Source organism: Nicotiana tomentosiformis, chromosome 4 (assembly GCF_000390325.3).
Source record: "Nicotiana tomentosiformis chromosome 4, ASM39032v3, whole genome shotgun sequence".
Lineage (NCBI taxonomy): Eukaryota > Viridiplantae > Streptophyta > Magnoliopsida > Solanales > Solanaceae > Nicotiana > Nicotiana tomentosiformis.
This window is the reverse complement of record NC_090815.1, coordinates 87,560,206-87,583,080: the sequence shown is the minus strand read 5'-3', so window position 1 is coordinate 87,583,080 and position 22,875 is coordinate 87,560,206. Positions and strand designations below refer to the sequence as shown.

At 36.8% G+C, this 22,875-nt stretch overlaps 1 protein-coding gene across 2 annotated transcripts; it reads right to left on the bottom strand.

The window, feature by feature from the left end:
- Positions 1-330: 330 nt before the first annotated feature.
- Positions 331-13,568, bottom strand: LOC104118766 (small RNA degrading nuclease 5). 2 transcript variants are annotated; one of them, XM_009630110.3, is made up of 14 exons: positions 13,389-13,567; positions 12,387-12,443; positions 12,231-12,296; positions 10,774-10,907; positions 10,530-10,642; positions 9,162-9,290; positions 9,004-9,074; positions 8,183-8,242; positions 7,259-7,314; positions 5,058-5,118; positions 4,631-4,895; positions 2,829-3,016; positions 2,440-2,735; positions 331-761 (listed from the first exon to the last, which is right to left on the bottom strand). In XM_009630110.3, exons 1-14 carry the CDS (start codon positions 13,488-13,490, stop codon positions 638-640), a joined length of 1,722 nt encoding a protein of 573 aa, XP_009628405.1. In that variant the 5' UTR covers positions 13,491-13,567; the 3' UTR covers positions 331-637. The 2 variants fall into 2 exon arrangements, with proteins under 2 accessions (XP_009628405.1, XP_070056076.1); XM_070199975.1 differs by lacking the exons at positions 12,231-12,296; positions 12,387-12,443 and having other exon boundaries at positions 13,389-13,568.
- Between the last annotated feature and the right edge of the window lie 9,307 nt (positions 13,569-22,875).

Sequence of the window (22,875 nt, the reverse complement as noted above, 5' to 3'; positions counted from 1 at the left end):
CAAAACCTTTTGACCTTTAAGGTTTGCCCAACATGGGAAGAAAAATTCAAGACCACCCCGCATAGTCAATGGCTTTTACAACTTTGGCTTAAGAAATTGAAAGTCAACTATTGTAATAAACTTTAAGGTAGGATACATGAATCTTGGATTTTAATTTTGGTCCAAATCCTCTAATTCAACTCAACGAATAGTTATCAGTTTCTTAGTGGAGCACTACTTAGGTCTTCACCTTAATCATCAAGTTGTTCGTCCTTGGCTATTGGCTGTTGACCTTGTGAATGTCAGTGAAATCAGTGGACGCAATACCAAGAGAAGAAGCAAAAACAATAATAGTAAAAGATGACACAGGTTTTAATATAGCATATAACCTACAAATAGCCAAGAACATAGAAAAAGTATAATAAGTTGGCCATACAACTCTAATATGTGGTTCAGCTCCTCATTAACTGCCCCATAGCCAATGAAAAGCAACAAGACACCTTTAAAATACAAGTTTGCAACTACCTTTACATCAAAACTTTCCCTCATAGGAAGTCGCTTCATTTCGCAACTTCCTAGTCTAATTCTACCCTGATAAACTGGGTTATAAAGGTGCTTACTATAATTTGTAGAATATAATGTAAAATAACAGATGTGATCAGTGTTTGACACCTACAAAGCACAAACCAACTTCAGCTTGTGCCTGCAACTCTTCCAAGACTTTAACAATATTCTCACGGGACATTGAGGCATCCGTCTGCTCCGACAAGATTTTCCTCACTCTGCATGCACAAAAAGGAAAAAAAAACAGCAGATTTGCTTAGCACTAACATATTATCAGCGTTGAAACTACAAAACGACTGGCAACTACAAGAAAGGAAATCAGATACTTCCTCGATCTCCATATGACTGGCCACTTATTCAAGAAAGTAATACAAGATTTTTGAATCACTCGGAATTAAACTGGACAAACATACCACCCCACAAATACCCAGAGGATCAGTAGAGGAAAAGGACAATAAAAGGACATGCTGTGGAGCACTTATTTATGCATAGACAGAGTCAAAAACAACTGGCAACATTTAACCACACGTTTTATCCAATTTTGGGAAAAGATCAAGGCTAAGAAGAGGTAGCAGAAAGTTTTGAAGAAAGAATATATAATAGAGAAAAACTGTTAGCCTGAGGGGGAAAAAGATTCTCTCTTCGTGATGATAAACAAGAGGTCTCTGTAACAATTACTGGTAGAAAATACAACTTTAAGACTTCAAAAAATTTATAGAGAAAAATGAAAATAACAGTTTTGAGATTATCAGGCAAATTTTAGCAGGATTACTTCATGTGATTTTAGCAATTGTTAGAAACAGAGAGGTGGCATATACTGTGGCGAGGTACCATTTAATCTGGCAAGGAAAACTACCTGTCTACGCAGTGCAGTAAGGACTCATTTAGTTTTGCGAACAAGTTATACACAGTTTATAAAGTAGGGATTGTGTTAAGATGATTAATAATAATAGCTGGATTATCATAATTCTCTTAGATGTTTGGTTCTTCATATTGAAACCTTTTCTAGATATATGATGCATATCTAAAAAAAGGTTTTGGTGTTAAGTTGGATAAAGATTTGTTTCCAATAATAATCTTGGCCTAGGTAAAAACTTTGCCCGATCTAGAATTGGTTTTAATATTGCGTTAAGAAACAACTAAAGTACTACTATTAGAAACTAAATAATTTTCATTTTCTCAATAAAACAACACTTTCACAGGAAAGTTGAATGAAGTATACTAAAAATATGAGATAAATAAATCCTGAATTCTTTTTCAACCACGAAAAGTTTATTTTCAAAAAGATTCTAATATTTTTGAAAAACTACATGTTCTAATACATGTAATGCTAATATTTGCATTTTGTTATTCCACATTAAAATCAACATAAAATACTGCATATACTATCACATAAGTTACGCATGTATGATATATGTAAGAAACAAAAATGGTAACCAAACACCCAAGATTATTTCTCTAATGAAACAAACCATATGAGCCTTAATGCATTAGCTACTAAATTTTGTGAGCTTGCTTGCTAAGACATGGAATATGACCTCGTGTTCAAGAAATCAGCAAAATAAATAAAAAGAAGCAATTGTTTTAGCATAGTGGCCAAAGATTGATGCTAAAACTATGATAAGCTACCTCCTACACTGCTATACGTGAATGACTCTCAATTTTTGTCAATAAATGTCATTCAGCTATCAAAAAATATTAACGATGTTCCATAATCTAGAAAACCATCAGCAGTCACCAAGGCCAGCCATCCGACTATAGAGGCTAAAGCTAAATCTTGACACTAAAACCCAGTAAGTAACTTACATTATGCATAGTTCAAAGTAAGGGAGAGAGGAACAGGAGTTTGTGCATTTATTCCTTGGAAACAAACAATTCAGCCAAATAAGATTTTACCTTTGAACTATTGCAGTGTCTCCATGACCAGTGCAAATAATAAGCATTGCATTTAGAGGAAGATTGGAGTAAATGCTCCTGACTCTACGATTCATGTGGCTCAGAATGTCCTTCAGTTCAGGGGTGATATCATATTTGAAATTTTTTCTGCTAGTAGACTTTTTCTCACACGTCAGCAATGCTATCATTTCTGCCAACTTTTTATTTAGCTTCTCAGGCTCATCTGCTTGCTTCCTGAGATATGCATATAACTCTGCAAATTGCGTCCAGATAAACTGTACTTTATCATTTCTGACCTATGAAGACGAGAGATGCCAGTATAGTGAGCTGTTGGGTTCCTAATCAGTCTGCTTTCTGAAAATCTAGCAAATTAGATTCTTTTGACTAACCTCTTTGTTGGCTTTTGAAAGTGCTTCATCATCAGATGATACTGGAATTGTATGGGACAATTCAGCAGCATATCTCCTCACTATGGATATATGATCAATGATTGAGGATTTTTTGCCAGAGTCACTCAGAACTGAAAGAAGCTTCTGCCGCAGTAATCGTTGACATTGAGGTATACCAAAATCAGGCCCTAGTTCAGGAAGTTACAGCCCAATGAAGTCTAGGATGCGTTGATCCAAAAAGCAAAAAGGAGATGATTTGGTGATGGGCCATCATAAACAACATAAAATAGCATAAAAAGAACTCCATTTGGACAAGCTAAAAAAGAAAAGGTAAATAGAGATCGAAAAAGAAAGCACAAGAAGGGCTTGCTTGTATGTCTGGTTTTCATATAATCTACCACAAAGTTCAAATTACATGTTACCTCCAATTTATCTACAAGCCTCATTTTTTTTATCGGATGCAATTAGTCTCTAACAACACTAACTATTATGCAAACTGCTGATCTATATGATGAGGGACCATTTAGGTCACAAATGTGTTTAGCAAGCATCAATTCATTCATGCTATAGTGAAAGTTAAGGGCGGGATTATGCTCCCATATCCAAGATCTATGTAGGCGATACAAATTAGTTAAGATTATGTTTTAGGGCTTAATACATACCCCCCCCCACCCCCACCCCCCACCACCACCACACACACAAAAAAAACTTGCACTAATTTCCCTTTTACACCTTAATAGAACCAGGTCCCTTTTACACACCTTAACTTGAAAATTCCGTAGCTAGTGTCCCCCATAGTTTTGACACGTGGCAAGCACGTCTTTTTCCAACATTTCTAGCGTGTTAAGAGGTTAAAATTATTAAAAATTGAGACAAATTGGACACTTAGATGCTAAAGCAGATTGTGTTTTAAGAAGGTAAAGGTGGGAGGGTGGGTGATTTCTTTTTGTTACCTTCACTACAGATGTGGGTCAACAGGAGTAACTTAGGTGATGCCAAAGATGGCACCAGACACTAAGTCCCGGATTTTCCCAAACAGAAGAATGGAGGAGGCTCTCAAGTTTGAAATCCAAACAGAAAGGACAATATGCTGGAGAAATAGGGCCAAAACATGGCCTTCCATTGGTTCAGAGCATTTCTGGGCCCAACTTAATGAGAGGATAGACCAAGAGGAACCTAAAGGAGAAAAGGCAAAAAGCAAAAAAAAAAACACTTTCATATCATGCAATTAGCTCTATCCCTGCACCCTTCCCTTCTTTCTTGCATCCACCATACCAAACCAAAGGGCCTCTAAGAGTTTAGAGCACACAACATTTAGTGCAGTGTTATCAAAGGCGCGCTTAAGCTCTGAAACGAGGCTCAAACATGTTGAGCGCTTCGCCTCGCTTAGCGGGCGCTTCAGTATTGTCATCAAGACTCTAAGACATACTTTTGCTTACCAACGAGCGTAATCCTAAAGAGGCGACACTAAACAATTGATATTTTACTTTATCGTAAATTTTCTTCAACTTCTTTGTCCATATATTTGGTATTCATGCTTATAGAAATTAGTTTTGGACTACACATATATATTTGTAGTTATTCTCTATTTGCGTCTTTCTTCATTAAAGCCCACGCTTTATTTGCGCTTAAAGCCCTACCAGACCTTAGAGCTTTTTTGCGCTTTTCGCCTTTGATAACACTGATTTAGTGGCGCATTAGCATGCGTAAAAAGGAAATAGCCTACCATTTTTCATTATCAAAACTAGAAAGGAAATAGCCTACCATTTTTCATTATCAAAACTAGAAAGGAAATAGCCTACCATTTTTTATTTTTAGTAGTGCTAGTTCCAGAGTAGCTTTTGCATCTTCAATGCTGTCATGCCCATTGCCCGAGTCCTGTATCTCCCTGCCGAGAAATTTTCTGCTCAGAACGCGAAGAGCAGCTTTGTAGGATCCTCTTGGATGTTTGTACAACACAGCAGTATCGATTACCAAATTATGAATGATCTTCAGGGCTAACAAATCATTTTCCAAGGAATGCCCAACCAGAATGGTCTCCTTGTGAACCAGTTTCAAGAACTCCTCCTGAAGAAAGAAAAAATAGTTAACACAAGTAGGACATGTATAGCAAATCATCCACCATGCATGTCCAAGAAATCTGCAAGAAACTATTAATGATGATTGCTTCATTTCCAATTATTAAAATGGAAGAAAGAGGCTAGCAGATGAAAGGCTCTACAGATGAACCTGGATATCTTTAAGAGTGGTAGTCACATCCTCCAACATCTGACAAGTAATTCCACTATACCTGCAAAAGTTCAGATTGCTAAACATAAAGCAAGGCTATCACTTAATGAAAAGAGAGGAAGCATATATATTTAAACTGCAAACAAGCTAAAGGTGTTCTTTCAAGTTAAAGACTTGCCTTCAGAGTTGATGTGATTCCGTCCCACCCAAAAAAAAAAAAACTAGAGAACAGACTGTAAGACTAAAATCTTCAAGAAAGAGAATGTAACTCCTAAGTTTGTTTATTAGTTTTATCTTCCTCTTTGTTTTTGGGAAAATATTTTTTTTCCTGCATCGTTAAGTAATTTTGTGCTTAACAACTATTTTAGGTTACCTTACCAAAAAAGCAACCATTTTAGCTAATAAACAAGAAATTTTATTTCGCCTACATCAGAAGAAAATTGGCAGAGTTCAGCAACTGCAAGTTGAATTTCAGCTGTGTTAGCCTCCCCACTGAGCACTCCCCCTTCCCCACCCCCACCCCCACCCCAAAAAAAAAAAAAACCATCTTCTTCGACGTCAGAAATGGGTGAAAATGCAACAATCTTTAAAAATGAACTTAAGAAAATAAAATCAGAAGCTATTTTTTCTATGAGAAACTGATAGCAACACCAAGACACAATCAGAAAGTGAGAATAAACAGCTATCTTTCCCACAAAACTCCTAAAGTTGACTTTTGTATTCTTAAACAACAGTTTTCTTTTGAATCATCCATCCAGTTCTGTTTCCACATTGTCCCTCACTAAGCCGAGAATGGAATTACACTCGCTCTACCCCATAACAATATAAAATGGAAAAACACAGAGAACAAAAAAAAAAAAAAAGGATAAAAATTATTGCCCTACAAACTGCACACCAATTGTGTTACCTTATCAAAAAAAGTAAAAAAAAAAAAAAAATGCATCCCGAATTACCACCCACATAACCCTTCTGCCATTTTTGCGATACCTTGCTGGGAAAGTGTGGTTTGAGGCGAGTTGAGTTGGTTTTAATGGAGGTCTAGAATTTCGAGAATACTTACCATAGGAGATAAGGTTGGTGGAAATATAAAGATAAAAAGGTGAGAGACAATAGAAAGAGAGAGAGAGAGAGAGAAATAGAATGATTTTATAGGAAATACTAAGAAACTTTTTGTTTATGGTTAACAGGAAAAGGTTTTATCCCTAAAATTAAAAGAACAAACGAAACTGAAAAGGGGAAGCTGTGGAGGGAGATTAGGTCCTGGCTATGAAGCTCGAGTCTTTAGTAATATCTTTTTCTTGGTTCCATTTTCTTATTCTTCTTCCTACTGTGTCCTTTTCCCCCTCCATGTTTCCGTTCGTCTTAGAGAGCACTTTTCTTTTACTTATGGCAATGAGAGACTGGAAAATAAGGAAAACTTAAAAGATAATAGACAGAGAAATAAGAGACAAGGGCATGGTGCAGTGGTCAATGAAGTGGGTGCAAACCGTAGCCAGGGTACAAATCCCAACGGAGACAAATGACACTTGGTATCTGCGAAAACCTTGGTAGGTAGAGGTACCCGGTACCTGTGCTAGTGGGATGTAGCAGCTACTCGGTGGAATAGTCGAGGTGAACACAAGTTGGCCGGACACCACCATTATGATTTAAAAAAAGAGACAAGGAAGAAGCAAAAAATTAATCTATTCTCAGATTTATCTTGGCTTGGTTCCTTTATTAAAAAAAAGATATAGCGTCTCAGTTCTCTTTTCCATGAACTATACTAGGTAGTTTTTATTATTACCTGAAACTCCAAATTTTTGCGCTCAAGAAAATACTAAATACACAATAAAGTTCATCGATTTAATCAAACTTATATGGCAGCCCCAAGATCAAAATGGTAACAGTAGTCAACTCTTACTAAACCAGGCATGAAAACTTGACATGCGGGACATTCTTTTGATTGATTAAGATCAAATAAGAGTCAAAGAAAAACAAAATCAAGCTCCGACAGTAACACATGAATGCCTATTAACATGGATACACCATTTGAATACCACTGAAAAGCAAATTCCATAAAAAAGAAACACAATAAAAATCATTTGGAAGTTGATAAAAAACAGACTTCAACAATAATATGGTGGCTAATTCTCGAATCTACTAAGTATATATTTTAGCATGTGTGATCAACTGAAAATTTAGAAGTTAGCAGACATAAGCACCTAGTATTGTAGTCAACAATGTCATTTGATGGTTTGACCAATTTATCCAGTAGAACCTGCAAATGGTTAATGATATTAGCAACAGAAAAAGCAGTAGTCCTATTGATATCATCTGAAAGACCATCAGACAATTGATCACAGATCAAAATCTCTCGAAACAGGCCAGGGAGGTATACTTGACATCAAGTTGAGACTTTTGATGACCATACAGGAGGATAAAAAAAGCAAAAAGAACTTGGTAGACCATCGAATTCGCGTAAAACACATACAACGGAATAATAGCCATTAACACATGATGCATGGACCAATGGGCAATATAAATGTGCTAACTTGTTACATCTGTTCAAAAAGACGCCTGGATCACTACAGGTTTCAGCTATACAAATCAACAATCCCAACATATATGCAGTCTGATTCATATTAAACTATTGCAGATAGCCCAAATAGTGCGGGAAGGATATAGACGATTCATATAGGCGATCCCAACTAGATGGTATTGAGGTGTATTTTATTTTTTTTTGGGTGTATTTGATTGTTGATTGATTGATAAAGGGAAATATATACCTGCTGACTTGCTATATTTTTAACGAAAAAAGGTGCCTGGATCACAACAGTGGTCAACTACAAAAATAAGTAATCCTGACATATGCCAGCTGGTTCATATTAAAATAAAGTTTCCTGACAAGGCTGGTTCACATAAACTAATTACGGACCACCTCTCACAAAGGCAAAATGACCAATAAAACGTCAAAAGATCAGGATAAATGGCATTTCTACATAGAAAACAACTCACTATGGACCAAACTACATGATGAGGAAACAACTTTAAACAGAATGGAACTATTAAAGTAATATAGAGATCACCTAATTGTCATGCAAGCGAGGGACGAAAAGTTGAGCAAGAAAAGAAATAAGATGAAGTACCTGTCCTTTAACATCCACTAGTGTCACTCTGGTAAGCTCAAAGCCTTCCCTTGTAATACACTACAAAGACAGATATTCTTAGTAAAATGAAATGAGCTTTGTTTGCAAGGCCTCCAATTTAAAGAACAATGAATCAATGATAAACAAGCATTTCCCCTGCTCCAGCCCAAAAAGGTAACGAGTTAAGAAAAGAAAAAATTAAGAACAGCAAGCATAACATATCTGTCAGCCTGCCTACAGAAGATACATCAAAAGTTATTGTTTTGGCTTCACGTGCAACACAAAGAAGCTTCTTGATAAAATGTATATGCAATAGCAAGCAGTGGAAGAGCCTTTCTATCATTGAATAACATTGATGAGACAAACCACACGAGGTTCAAAGCAAAGGCTATTTGCAGCGGAACACACTGATAGAAAAGTACGTTATACTTCTTGTACAATCTTGAGAACTCTAACTTCTTGTACCATCTTCAGAACTCTTAAGTCCAACTAATCTGAACACAACTTTTATCCCCATTACCTCAGAACTGATATTTTATATAATATACATCACTTTTGAATCACATAAACTGATAAATCGAAGTCTCCTCCCATCACCAAACTTGTCAAAGATATCTAGATGCAGTAATAGTTAAGCTACTATCTCATCTAAAAACATTACTAGTCATAATTAAAATCCCCACCATCTTCTCAAATATTTATCTTCATGGAGTAAGGAAATGAAGAGAAGCAGACAGCATCCTTATGCAATATAAGTACTTTAGAAATACTAAACCATAAGATTATGATGAACAGATAAAGTTAAATTGCTGTTAAGTTACCATCTCGCAGTCAAGGGCCAAAATTTCATGTGGAGATGTTCCTGAAGGAGCAGGGAGCGTTGAAAGAAATTCTACATGGGTAATGAAAAACCATGGTAAATGTCAATAATCTTAATGAAATAATTCAATAAATTTCAAGTTCTTGGAATGCATGTCACCTGGTTGGTCATAACAGTATCCATTTTCTTCTAGTTCCTTATCCGTAAGTGTGTAATAACTGATGGGAAATGGTATATCCTTTTTGAGGTCAACAAAAGATAGAGGCTCCGTAGTGGGAGTCTCAGCACCTGCATGAATAAGGGGATGATTAAGGCGTGCTTGGAAACTTGGGTATTATCGAAACACAACATAAGAGAGTGGAAGGGGGAAAAGAAGTTCCTTTTTGATTTATGACTGCTCCTGCGTGCATATAATACCCTCCCCTTAAAAAGATCCACTTTTCAAACAAAGACCTATTTTTGAAAATCTCCATGACTTATAATTTTAAATATCTGCAATAGACCTCAATGAAATATAATAGTTCTAAATCTTATCTTCTTGTTACTTGTCAGATCTTTGGAGATAGCCTATCTTCAGTATATAAAAACTAGGCACACCATTATTAAGTTCATATATTGCAAAAAGAGTCGCATTTTTGTTTATTCATGGAAGAGACAAGGATTCAACATTTTACTGATATTTACAACTGCTACTAAAGTAATTCTATCCTTCATGCTTTGACCTTTAAACATCGTTGAAGATGGGGAAAGAAAAAGTCATTATTTTCAACTCCTGCTCTTGAGTTTGCATATCTGGAAAAAGTTTGCTGCGGCTCCAAACAGGATGTTTGCTCAAATCAGTCACTATGAGCATTTTTTTCAATCACTAGGGTTGCAAATAAGAATCAATGTGGTAACAAGTGAATGGCGTATTAGACAATATGCTTTATGCCATCACTCGACAAACCTGCTATGTCACAAGAGACGAGAAACTATAGGCAAGTATCAGACCATATTGACTAACCAGAGCACAAAGAGCACAATTGAGAACTGTTCAGAAGAATCTTTAACTGTTAAATTCAGTTTTTGGGGTTGTCAGCAGTGCTCTTGTCTGAATTAAAACAGGCGAAAAAAGCAGAGAGCAGTTAAGCAAATCCAAATTAAATAAAATCAAGCAACTTGTCTATTTCTGAAAAGTCTTGGTAGAGTATTCACCCAGTTCTCTAATTTAACAGCCAGCAGAAAATCTAACCATTCTAGCAGGAACCATCCATGAAGCTTCTCTAAAACTCATAGGGGGCAAAAAGTGTAACATAAACAGATCTTAGAAAGGTGCACACAAGGTTATAAATTACAACATAGAACAGAGCAGTCTTGTTGATATAAAGTTGGAAGAGAATGTGCCTGCTTTACCAGGCATGTCGTTTCTAGACCTCCTTCCACAAGCAAATGAACCTCTACCATCTTAAAACTAACCAGAAGTGGAGCCACAATAACAAAGGAGTTGCAACAAAGACTTTTAGAATTTTTCTTGGATCAGACTCGGACCTTGTTCAGAAGACTCGGTGTTTCTTGGTGAAATGTGCTCAGCTTCTTTTCTTTTCCTCTTTGATTTGTACGTAAGGAGTGCATCTATTGTCTGATTTCCATCTGATACACAACTACCATGACAACAGCCAATAATAATAAGAAAACCATAATTTCCATTGACAGAAGAGTACCAAAAAGTTTAAAAACAAGTAACACAAGAGTTATAAGATATTGATTATTCAAACATTAATGTATAAGCAACCTGAGAGCTAAAACTGGCCTCGGAATACCACAGCATTCTTTGAAACCTTTGAGCACTTTAGACTGTGATAAATATAGAGCGGCATCAAGGCCAGGAACATACAGCATAACCACTTTAGGGATCAAAGGCTTGTTCTGCATGCAAAAAGAAGGAGGGAAAGAAGTAACTACATTCAGCCTCTAAGGAAGATATTATTCATCAGAAAACTGATTCGGACCATCCAAAAGCCAAACAAGTACCTTCATTAACTAAATTCTATCTCCCTACATGTCAAATCACAAATGTGCAAAATATTAAAAGTTCAGGATGTACAACACCTCGAATCTCATATGACAAAAGACCCAACAGCAAGTAAAACCATAACCATTTCTTTAGTATTATCAAAATTTCATTGATTCTGTTTCAAATAGAGCTCGAACTCAAGTAAGAAAATCTTCGCAACTAACTCATTCTCCTAATGACTCACAATGACATCTAAGATACTGCAACTATGTGTGCTGATGGTAGATTCTGTATATTCATCACAGTAACATAAAAGTCAAAAACAGGAACTAATATTTGAATTATCTACGAATAAAAAATAAAGCTGAGTCTAAGACTGCATATTAGTAAATGAAGGGTAATTTCGAAGACTGCAAATTACTAAATGAAGGGAAGCGTACAAATGTATTTTTGTGAATTCATACAGGTATTTGCTACATACAGCAAAATATGTCAATGTGAACACCTAAGATGGGAAATAAGTCCAAAATTGATTTCTTTCTTTTTTTCTTCCCTTTTTTTGATAGTCCATAATTTCTATAATATAAACACCAAATCCGTGTCAGCAGATATTTACAAGTTGTCAATGTGACTCAACTGAGTCAGAATGGTATTCTTTCCTTACACCAGACTAACAATTAAAAATGATCTTTCATTTCACATTGTCCCCGCTATTTTGGACAAATCTTCGATTTCTTTCATTCTATGTGTCAAGAAGAGACATAAAGGAGACATGACTTATTTCTTTTCAAATGGGTGGGTCAGTAAGTGAATCTAACAGCACATAATTGCACAAATCAGATACTCCATATTGATTTATATAACCATCCACATACTTCTTTAGATTTCAACTATCTGTGTCTAATACCATAATGTAGGTCACTAGCAAAACCTAGATCATCTATCTAGTCTGGAGATGCAAATGAACAGTTAAGGTTATCGTTCTTCAGTATAATCTAGACCACCTAACAAAGAATCATTGTTGGCTAGGTTATTTATACATCTGCGTCATATATATATAAATAATCCAGCAAGCAATGAATCCTTGAAAAGGACTCCGGTTGAATGATAAATCTCAGGGTAAGGACATCTCAACCTGTCCTCACCAGATTTTCATCGAAGGATTACAAAAGAGCGAATATACATATAAAGAGACACACGAAAAAACACGCAAAGAAATGCATGAAATGCATTACTTTGATAAAAGCCCATGACGGCATGAACCCATCAGCAAGCACCCACGTGACAAGACCTTGCACGTCCTGTATTATCACATTAAGCATGATAAATCAACTTCTAACCTCTTGTAAAATAAGAACAAATAAACTCGATCAGTATGTTATAGAACATACTTGAAGGTTCAAGGTTGAGTTGGATTCTGGTTGATTGAAAACAATATCTGCTCTCCCCTGCATCACACTCAAAACTTGAATACCAATCACACAGACATTTATACACAGTTCAACCAACATGCATGTATCGAGTTATAGTTTCTCTTGCACAATGACATATATTAACGGATCAGACACAACTACTCTGGAAAATTTAACAACATAACCACTGTCTCCAAAACAAACACAACAAAAATAACTACCAACCACCAAATGGAGAATGATGCTCACAACAGGAATAGCATGTAATGGCGGTCCAAATTTTCAATAACACATATATTAATTTTTCCAAACAACATTCCTCTTCTTCAGGAGAGCAACTTAAAAGGTCTAGACAATACAACCCGCTTAAATGAAATCAGTCTGCAAATTGCAAAAGATAGTTCTTTTATCGGTTTTAAAAAAGATACATTCTTTTCCCACTTTTCTAGACTCGTCTCTTTTCTCCATTTTGAGTTTCTATCAGAACTAATTCTTTTCCAAAGTTAATGCCTTTATAACCAATTTCAATCTAATCCACAATCAAAAACATATCCCCTGATAGCACTAATTTCTCACTAGCAATTATCTCCGTTTCTCTCACCAAAGATTCCTCTTTTAAAATTAAAAAAGGCTTTCTTAAAAAACAATTCCTCTTTTAAACATTGAAAATCCAGCCAATACAAACCAATTAAATTAACTCACCCCACAAGCTCTAAAAAGGTTTTCTTCCCTTTTCTAATTTTTTTCCCCTTCACTCTTTTCTCCCTTCTGGTTTTCTACATAAACCAGTAAACTAGTGCATTAATAACCAAAAATCCATGAAATACAGATTACTCAACAACCCCCCCCCCCCCCCCCCAAAAAAAAAACCAAAAACAAAACTCATAATATAAGCCAAATGAATTCACATTCATGATATATAATAGTAGAACCGTTGTAAATACACAACACATATATACATAACATGAAAAAGTTCCAAACCTGAGGGCCGTAAACGTCAAAGAAGGGTTTGTGTTTAGGGTCTTTGCAGGTATTGTGTTGTTCGTCGGGCGTTTCTTCTGTTTTACTGTTCTGGCAACTCATTTTAGTTGTGAAGAGAGGACGGAAGCAACATGGAGGAGTACCTCGTTAGGGTCGGAGCCTTCTTATACATTTTTTTCATGAAAAAGGTTTCGAAAATGTTTTTTTTTCTTTTAAATGTTTTTTACAAAAGGTGATTTTACATAGAGCAAAATTTCTATGATTTTCATTTTCTTAAAAAATTTATCTGAAGATTTAAATAACAGAAAAAGAACTGACGACAACAGGTTTCTAATTCGTTTTCGGGAGTTCATAATTAATTTTAAGAAAAATAATCATGACTTTTCGCATATGATGGTTAACAAACTCATAGCTTCTTTTTTTGATTGGCTCAACACATTATTAGTTTTTGAAGTACTTAAAAGTTCAATAGGTTTATATTAGCCTAGCTAAAAGTTGGTTCCCAGATTAATTAATATGGTTAGCATAGTGTAGGGAAAAAATAAATAATATATATAGAGAGAGAGTGTACTAAAGCGTTTTTGCTTTCAGGTTATTTAAAAATATGTTTCTAACTTTTAAAAATAATCAAGGGAACATAAATTTTAATCAACGTATAATATCTTGTTAAGGACATTGATAAAAACAGACTCCTAAATATATCTTATGTATTGATATTTCTTCTTGACGATAGTTAGTGTTATTAGTACTTTCTCACTTCGTGTTTTAGTTCATTTAACCTCTCTCATAACAATATTTAATTTTTTTTCATATAAAGTTAAGATAAAGAATAATGCAAAAAACTCACTAATCCATATTGGTACGATAACCTTTTTATTACTCGAATAGGTTGATAAGTATACTGCTGTTGTTTTTTAAACCATTTGTTCCATGTTGGCATGGATGGAGTCCATCCAAGTTGAACGAAATACACAATGAAGAAATATGGCAACTATTTCCTCTCTTATACATAACAAGTTAATTTGGAAACGGTCTTTTTATCTCTAACGAGATAGGGGTAAGGTCTGCATACTCACCTTTCCCAGATTTCACTTATGGGATCACACTTAGTATGTTATTATATACATAACAAGTTAATTTGCACGAGACGAGGCATGCCAAATAAGCGATAAACAAGCCAAAATTATCGCTTCTGAAGGCATGATGTAGGCCATCACAAACAATTTACATTTTTAAATTAAAGAATTACATCTCTCTCGCTTCTGCGTAACACCTACTATCGCCAACTAAAACCCTAGATGCTAATACTTTCTTTGCAGTTAACATCCTCGTTCCACCACTATGGCACCGTGATTTTCATCTAATTCTCTTTTTTTAAACAAATTAAGTTGTATGTCTTTGATATTGTCTGCTCTTTGTGGTTGTCTGTGTCCTTTATGACTGAGTTGATAAGTTTTTTTCGCTCTATATTTGTTTTATTTTTTTTCTTATTTGTGACTGATTTTGCTTTTTGACTGATAGTAAAATGGATGATATTTCTCGTACAATTGAAGATCTAGCTTGATTGGATTTGGGAGAACTAGAGGTCACGGATGGAATCAATTATGACCGTTGTCTGGTAGACAGATTGCTAACACACAGATCTATCAATGTCAAGCAATGAAAAATACTCTGGCAAGTATCCGGCGACCTGGGCGATATATGAAAATAAAGAATTTGGGAAGCTATTGTATCCTATTTTGCTTCAAGATATTCAACATGTGTTAGTCCTTCAATAATCTATTGTTGTTACACATGCTATAAAGTGAGGATTTAGAGCAAGTGGAATTGTTTCATTCTAATTTCTCGTTTAAGTGCATGATCTTCCTCCGAGTTACCTGTCTGAGGTAGTGGGTAAACAAATTGACAATCTCATTGGGTCCTTTGTAGTTATGATGCTTGAAACGTTACTAGAAAGCCTAACATGATGCTTGAAAAGTTACTGGAAAGCCTAACGTTTTTATGCGCATAAGGGTCTGGATTGATATTCGAGAGCCATTGAAACGTTCTAAGTATATTGCCAGGCGTGGAGAAAATATTTCTACTTTTAGTTAGTTATGAAAGACTACCATTGTTTTGAGTTATCTGTGGTTGTTTGGGATATGAGTATAATACTTAGGAGAAAATTTCGTGTTACAAAAGGATAACATCGTTAAATATTAGGGGCCTAGGCTAAGGGCAGTTCTAGAGCAGAGGGTGCAGGCGTCTATGGCATGGTTAGAAGAAGATGATGCATATAGTAATTTTAAGTTTGCAAAAATCTTTTCAAGAGGGAATACTGATAAGTGGGGATTTTGACTGCTTATTAACGCCTTTTAACTTTTGTTTTAGTTTAAAAGCATTGAATTATGCTTTCGGAACTAATGAAATTGTACAAAATTTGCATGAATGCTAGAAGTTGGGCTCCCGAGATGAAATCCGACTCAAAGAGGAGTAGTCCAAGCACAAGGCAACAAAGGGCACAGAGGCACACAATGTGCGGTCCGCATAAGAAATTGCGGACCGCAGAATTCTACCTGCGACCGCAAATAAAGAAGGAAAACTCAGTAGATATTTGTGCAAATTGCGGTCCGCATATGAATTGTGCGGCCGCAAAAGATGGACTAAAGGTCAAGATCAGAGAGATTGCAAAAAGACCAAGTCTAGAGCTTCAGAGAATTGCGGACCGCACAAGATTTGTGCGGTCGCAATCCTACTATTGCGGACCGCAGAAGAGTGATTTGCGGTCGCAGCTCTAAATCTGCGGACCGCATAAATGTTGCCTCACGACCGCAATTCAGAATTGTGCTGCCGCAGAATCCCAGCTCTTGTTAGATGAAGAAGTCTGCGGACCGCACATAGAATTGTGCGGCCGCAGAACCTCCCGAGGGATATTTTTGTCCTAAATTTTTAGACTTATATAAATAGACGAGTTTCACAAAATTAGGTCACGTTTTGAACATCAACAATTAGTGTAGCTGTTTTTCTTTGCCTCTTTTGGAAGTTTACTATATTTTAGTGTATTTTACAATAGATTTTATTATTTTAAGCTTATATTATGGGTTTAATTAGTTTTTCTTCTTCTTTTTCTTCAAACTTAAGTATGGGTAGCTAGATTTTTACTAGGGTTGTGACCTACCCCCAGTGTGTTAACCTTATGGATAATTAAATTAGTGTTTATTTATGATTGGGTATTTATTATTTAGCCTAATTCATGCTTTAATTTGAGGAATTAATGGTTGCAAACATTAGTTCATATATATTTGACTTAGTCTCTTCTTGAGAAAGAGAGACCCAGTCTAGGATAACTTGGCTAACAAGGAATTGGGTCAATTAAGAGATTGATTCACCCAATTAAAGGGTTCAACCAAGAGATAGTAATAACCCGACTTGAGCTTTTATCAACTATTTTGTGTGATACCCATTTGGTCTTGAGAAAGCCAAATTGGAAAAAATCACTCTCTGACCGAGAGGTATCGAGTGGGTAATTTAGAGTTGATAGCTATAATATACCCCAGTCAACAGAACAAGCATTAAAGTCTTTATCCCACTAGGCAAACACCTAGGCAATGGTCACAACCCTAGGCTTTTTATCAATTTGAAAAACCTCAAAAATAATTATCCTAGTCTTCTTTCTTTATTCTGCAATCTTTAGTGTAAAATTAGAAATAGAAAACAAACCTTTATGTAGAAGTGCAAATCAAGATAATTAAATCACGCGCATTAAAATATATACCCATAACTCCCATCTTAGCTCCCTGTGGATTCAACCCGGACTCTTAGTTGGGTTACTATAATTGCAAATAATCATTTCATACCTTTTTAGAGGTGTGAATTTGGATGCGATCAATTTTTGGCATCATTGCTGGGGAGTTAAAAACTGTGTTAGCTATATATTTGGGTATATTTTTTGGAGTATCTTCTTTTCCTTCCGTGTTACTAACTTGTTTGAGAAATCAAAGGTACAACCATGGCAAATAATGAGCTCGAAAATATTGCTTTGGGGGATGTGGACATTGAAGATGACCAAGTGGATGAGGTTCCTCTTGAACCTCAAGCCAATAGAAGGGACCGAGTACCTCATGACAATGTGCCCGTCCCACCCTCACCTCCACCATGAGTGGCTTCATACCAGGTATTATCCAATGAAGGATATGCAAGTACAATAGTCCCGCTCCATATTCGGGCGGGCAACTTTCAATCATTAACATGATGCTTACTTTGCTAGAGTAACGAGGTTTCTTCACCGGTGTTCCAAGTCAAAATGCATACAAACATTTGAAGAAGTTTGTGGAAACTTGGTGGGGAAGCAAGCAGATAAATGTCTCCGGGGATGCATTGAGGCTAAGGCTTTTTCCCTTCTTTCTACGAGAAAAAGCTTTAGATTGGTTGGAACATTTGCCGAACCATTCCATTCTCACTTAGGATGAGTTGGCAGAAAAGTTTATTTCTAAGTTCTTCTCTCCGGGACATATGGCTACACTTCGGGATGAGATTCTATCATTCAAGCAAGAGCCCAATGAACCACTACATGAGATATGGGAGCGATATAGAACAATGGTCAAGGAATGTCACAATAATGATATGACGGAAAACATGATTCAATAAACCTTCTATCATGGGATTAACACGACCAATCAATGTATGGTGAATCAACTTGCCGGTGAAAATTTTATGACTACGCCTTATGCGGAGGCGTGTGAGATTTTAGATGAAATGGAGGAAACACCATCGGCGTGGCAATCCCTGGCTAATGTTCCACAAGGTGATCCCAACGTGATCCACCTTCACAAAGAGTTGCATGATCATGGGCAAGCCATAGCCGAATTGACTACCACCATGAATCAACTAGAAAAGGCTCAACTTCAACAAGTGCAAAATCCTGAGCAAGTCAATGCCACGGAGGGAGTGAACATGATGGTGAACAAAAGGAGAACCAAGGGTCCGCAAGTGCAACATCGAGTGAACAATTTTGTGCAAGAGGATAGTGGTTTTAATCAAGATGATTCTTACAATGACCAAGAAGAGGATGTACAATATGTGAACAACTTTCAAGGACAACAAAATAACTTCCAAGGCCCAAGCCAACAACGATGGCGGCCTCAAAACAATCAAGGCAATTGGAATTCTCACAATCAAGGAAATTGGAATTATGGAAACAATTAAGGAAATTGGAATAGTGGAAACACTCAAGGGAATTGGCATAACAATAATAATCAAGAAAATTAGTGAGGTAACAATCAAGGCGGATGGAACAATAATCACGGCAATCGGTGGTCGGGTTTTCAAAGGCCCCTGATGTATCAACAACCGAACAACCCGCCTCCTTATCCTTCCCGTAGTCCTAGTTCTTTAACCAATGAGATGGGGCGTATTGAAAACATGTTCAAGAAAATGATGGAAAAGAATGCCTATTCGGATGTCCAACTTGCCTCACACAACACATCGATCTGTAACTTAGAAGTTAAAATGGGGAAAATCTCTTAAACTCTCAATTCCCGTCCTAAGGGGGCACTACTAAGTGACACGGTGGTGAACCCAAAGGGTGGGAACAACACGGGGCATTCCATGGCCATTACTATAAGAAGTGGAAGAGGTGGGAATGCACTCACCTCAAGACAAAGGCAACTTGTGGATGATGAGTAAGTGGTATAAGAAGAGAAGGACCCGAAAAATATGGTGCAAGCAAATGATGAAGTTCAGATTGATATTGATAATAATGTGGAAGAGACTCAAGAGGATATGAACTCGTCTAGGGATCACATTATTGACATACCAGAACCGGTAGTGCAAAAGGCTAAGGCACCATTGCCTAAGCCTCCACTCCCATATCCTTAAAGACTTGCCAAACAAAATGGCGAGAATCAATTCAAAAAGTTCATTTAAATGATAAAGAGTCTCTCAATAAATGTGCCATTAGTTGAAGCTTTGGAACAAATGTTTGGTTATGCAAAGTTTATGAAGGATCTTATGACAAAGAAGCGGTCAATGAATTTTGAAACTATCAAAGTCACTCATCAAGTGAGTGCAATTTTGCATTCAATGGCTCTTAAGTTGGAAGATCCCGGTGCTTTCACAATTCCTTATACAATTGGGAGTGCTGAGATTGCTAAAGCTCTTTGTGATCTTGGGGCAAGTATCAATTTCATGCCATATTTGATTTTCAAGACCTTGGGAATTAGGAAACCAAGACTCACCTTTATGATATTGCAAATGGTCGATCGTACCATGAAGAGAACTTTGGGAGTGATTGAAGATATTTTGGTTCGTGTTGATAAATTCATTCTTCCGGTGGATTTTGTCATTCTAGATTGTGAAGTTGATTATGAGGTGCCGATTATTCTTGGAAGACCTTTCCTGGCTACGGTAAAGGCTCTTTGTGATGTGGAAGCCGGAGAACTCACTTTCCGGGTGGGTGATGAAAAATTCATAATTTCATATGTGCAAGTTCATGCGGCAACCAAATAGCAATGAGGTGTGTTCTTTTGTGGACTTGGTGACCGGTGTTATTGTTAATTATAAAAGTGCCACAATCAATGTGGGTGATATGTTGGAGGCCGTCTTGCTCAATTTTGATGATGACGAGATGGATGGCTTCATGGAATATGTGAACTCTTTGCAAGGAATGGGGTCGTACAATTATGCATTCCGAAAACTATCCTTGGATCTTGAAAATAGGAAAATTCCTCCTACAAAGCCTTTCATTGAAGAGCCTCCTACCTTGGAGTTGAAGCCATTGCCTCCACATCTTCGGTATGAATTATTTGGCCCTTGTTCTACTTTACCGGTTATTCTTTCCTCTTGTTTGTCTAACGTGCAGGTAGATTCTACATTGACTGTGCTACAAAAAAGGAAGAAGGCTATTGGGTTGAAATTGGCGGACATTCGGGGGATAAGCCCCGCATGTTGCATGCATAAGATCAACCTGGAGAAAGGTGCCAAACCATTTATTAAACATCAAAGGAGACTAAATGAGTCTATCCAAGAAGTTGTCAACAAGGAGATCAAGTGGTTAGATGTCGGGGTTGTCTACCCCATTTCCGATAGTTCATGGACTTCTCTGGTTCATTGTGTCCCAAACAAAGGAGGGGGGGGATGACGGTGGTCACCAATGACAAGAATGAGTTGATTACTACAAGAACGGTGACCGGTTGGAGAGTGTGTATGGACTATCGCAAGCTCAACAAAGTCACAATAAAGGATCATTTTCCACTTTCATTCCTTGACCAAATGCTTGATAAGTTGGCCGGTCGTGCTTTCTATTGCTTTCTTGACGGGTATTCATGCTACAACCAAATTTTTATTGCTCCGTAGAATCAAGAGAAAATAACCTTTACATATCCTATGGTAGTTTCACCTTCAAGCGGATGCCATTTGGTTTGTGTAATGCACTGATGACTTTTCAAAGGTGTATGATGGCTATCTTCACGGACATGGTGGAGGATTACTTTGAAGTTTTCATGAATGACTTCTCGGTGGTTGAGGATTCCTTTGATAATTTTCTTGCAAATTTAGATAAAGTATTGGCAATATGTGAAGAAACGAATTTGGTGCTCAATTGGGAGAAGTGTTATTTCATGGTCGAGGAAGGCATTGTCCTTGGCCACAAGATCTCAAAGAATGGAATTGAATTTGACAAGACAAAGATTGAGGTGCTTTCTAAATTTCCACCTCCAACTTCGGTAAAAGGTGTGCGGAGTTTCTTAGGCCAAGCGGGGTTCTACCGGCGTTTTATCATAGATTTCTCTAAAGTGGTGAACCCGTTATGCAAGCTTCTTGAGAAAGATTCTAAGTTTAACTTCAATGATGTTTGAATGGGAGCCTTTGAATTGTTAAAGTTCAAGTTGACAACCACCCCCATCATCACCGCTCCAAATTGGAGTTTTCCCATTTGAACTCATGTGTGATGCTAGTGACGTAGCGGTTGGGGCTGTTTTGGGGCAACACATCAACAAGATTTTTCATTCGGTATACTATGCTAGTAAGACCATGAATGATGCCTAAGTCAACTATACCGTTATGGAGAAAAGGCTCCTTATTGTTGTTTTTGTAATTGAGAAGTTCCTCCCGTATTTGATGGATGCAAAAGTTATTGTCCATACGGATCATGCGTAACTTCGTTATCTTATGAGCAAAAAATATTCCAAAGCTCGGTTGATGAGATGGGTGATTTTGTTGCAAGAGTTTGATATTGACATCTAAGATAGAGAAGGGAGTAAAAATCAAGTGGCGGACCACTTGTCTCGTTTGCAGGAGGAAGGGAGGCTGCATGATGGACTTGAAATCAATGACTCCTTCCCCGATGAGCAACTCTTGGCTATTTCAGAGAAGGGGGTTCCATGGTTCGCGGATCTAGCGAATTTCCTTGTATGTGAAATCATTCCGGATTAGTTCTCTTCAAACCAAAGGAAGAAGCTCAAATGGGATTGTCAAGATTATTATTGGGATGAACCATACCTTTTCCGGATTTGCACGGATGTGGTGATTAGAAGATGTGTACCGGAAGAAGAACAAGGTGAAATTCTTGGGGCTTGTCATTTTTCGCCATATGGTGGTCACCATGGTGGAGCAAGAATGGCGGCCAAAGTGCTAAGTTGCGGTTTCTACTGGCCTACTCTTTACAAGGATGCAAGTGATGTAGTGAAAAGATGTGATGAATGTCAACGGTCCGGTGGAATCTCGGAAAAAAATGAAATGCCTCTTAAGGGGTGGGACCCATTTGAATCTTCTTTTCTCTCCTCTTTGACTTTTCTTTTGCTCTTTCCCGTTTTTCTTTCTGTTTTCTTCTTCTCTTTTTTTGTTTGTTTTCAATTCTATTCTTTTGAAAATGAAACGAAATTATTAATTATCTAAACTAATGGGACATTAAAAGAAAGAAATTTATTTTAGAAAAATCTAACTACTACTCAATTAGCTAAAATGTAAAATAGTTTTGTGGTTTTCAATTTTGTCAACTAAACCTACTAAAAAGTAAAATAAAACAAAGGCTAAAATATGTAGATTAAACTCGAAAAATATTTGCATACTAAAACGTGATAAAAATTCAAGTATGGTCAAAAATTAGGTGCTCACAGCAGGCCCCTCTTTGCTTGAAAACATGAAGAGTTTTCAGGCAAAGATAAAGTGAGCCATGTGACTAGTTTTTGGCCAAACCATTATTTAAAAAGGGAAAGAGACAAAAGAAATAAAAAAGAAGAATGCAACCAAGTCCTGGTTTTGGACAACATACATATCCCGGGTTATAAGGGAATCAGGTCGCATGTAGTTCAAAGAAAAGGTTCAAGGAAATGGATGGAATGCTGAGTTGGGTAGTCGAGTGAGGTTCGGTCGAGGCTCCGGTCCGTGGTCCTGTTATTACATCAAAATCAAAAGAGACTAAACAAGCCTATCAACTATGAGTTACAAGATTCATATCTATAAGTCTTCTAAAACTTGATCTTGAGTCTTGATTGGTTCTTCACGCAGACTC

Bases quoted from the DNA above. Each gene is read 5' to 3' on its own strand.
- LOC104118766 (XM_009630110.3), bottom strand. From the start codon at position 13,490: ATGAGTTGCCAGAACAGTAAAACAGAAGAAACGCCCGACGAACAACAC. The intron at 9,291-10,529 runs GTCCGAGTCTGA...TTATTCATGCAG, and splicing joins CACCGAGTCTTCTGAACAAG to GTGCTGAGACTCCCACTACG. The intron at 7,315-8,182 runs GTACTTCATCTT...AACCATTTGCAG, and splicing joins TAGTGGATGTTAAAGGACAG to GTTCTACTGGATAAATTGGT.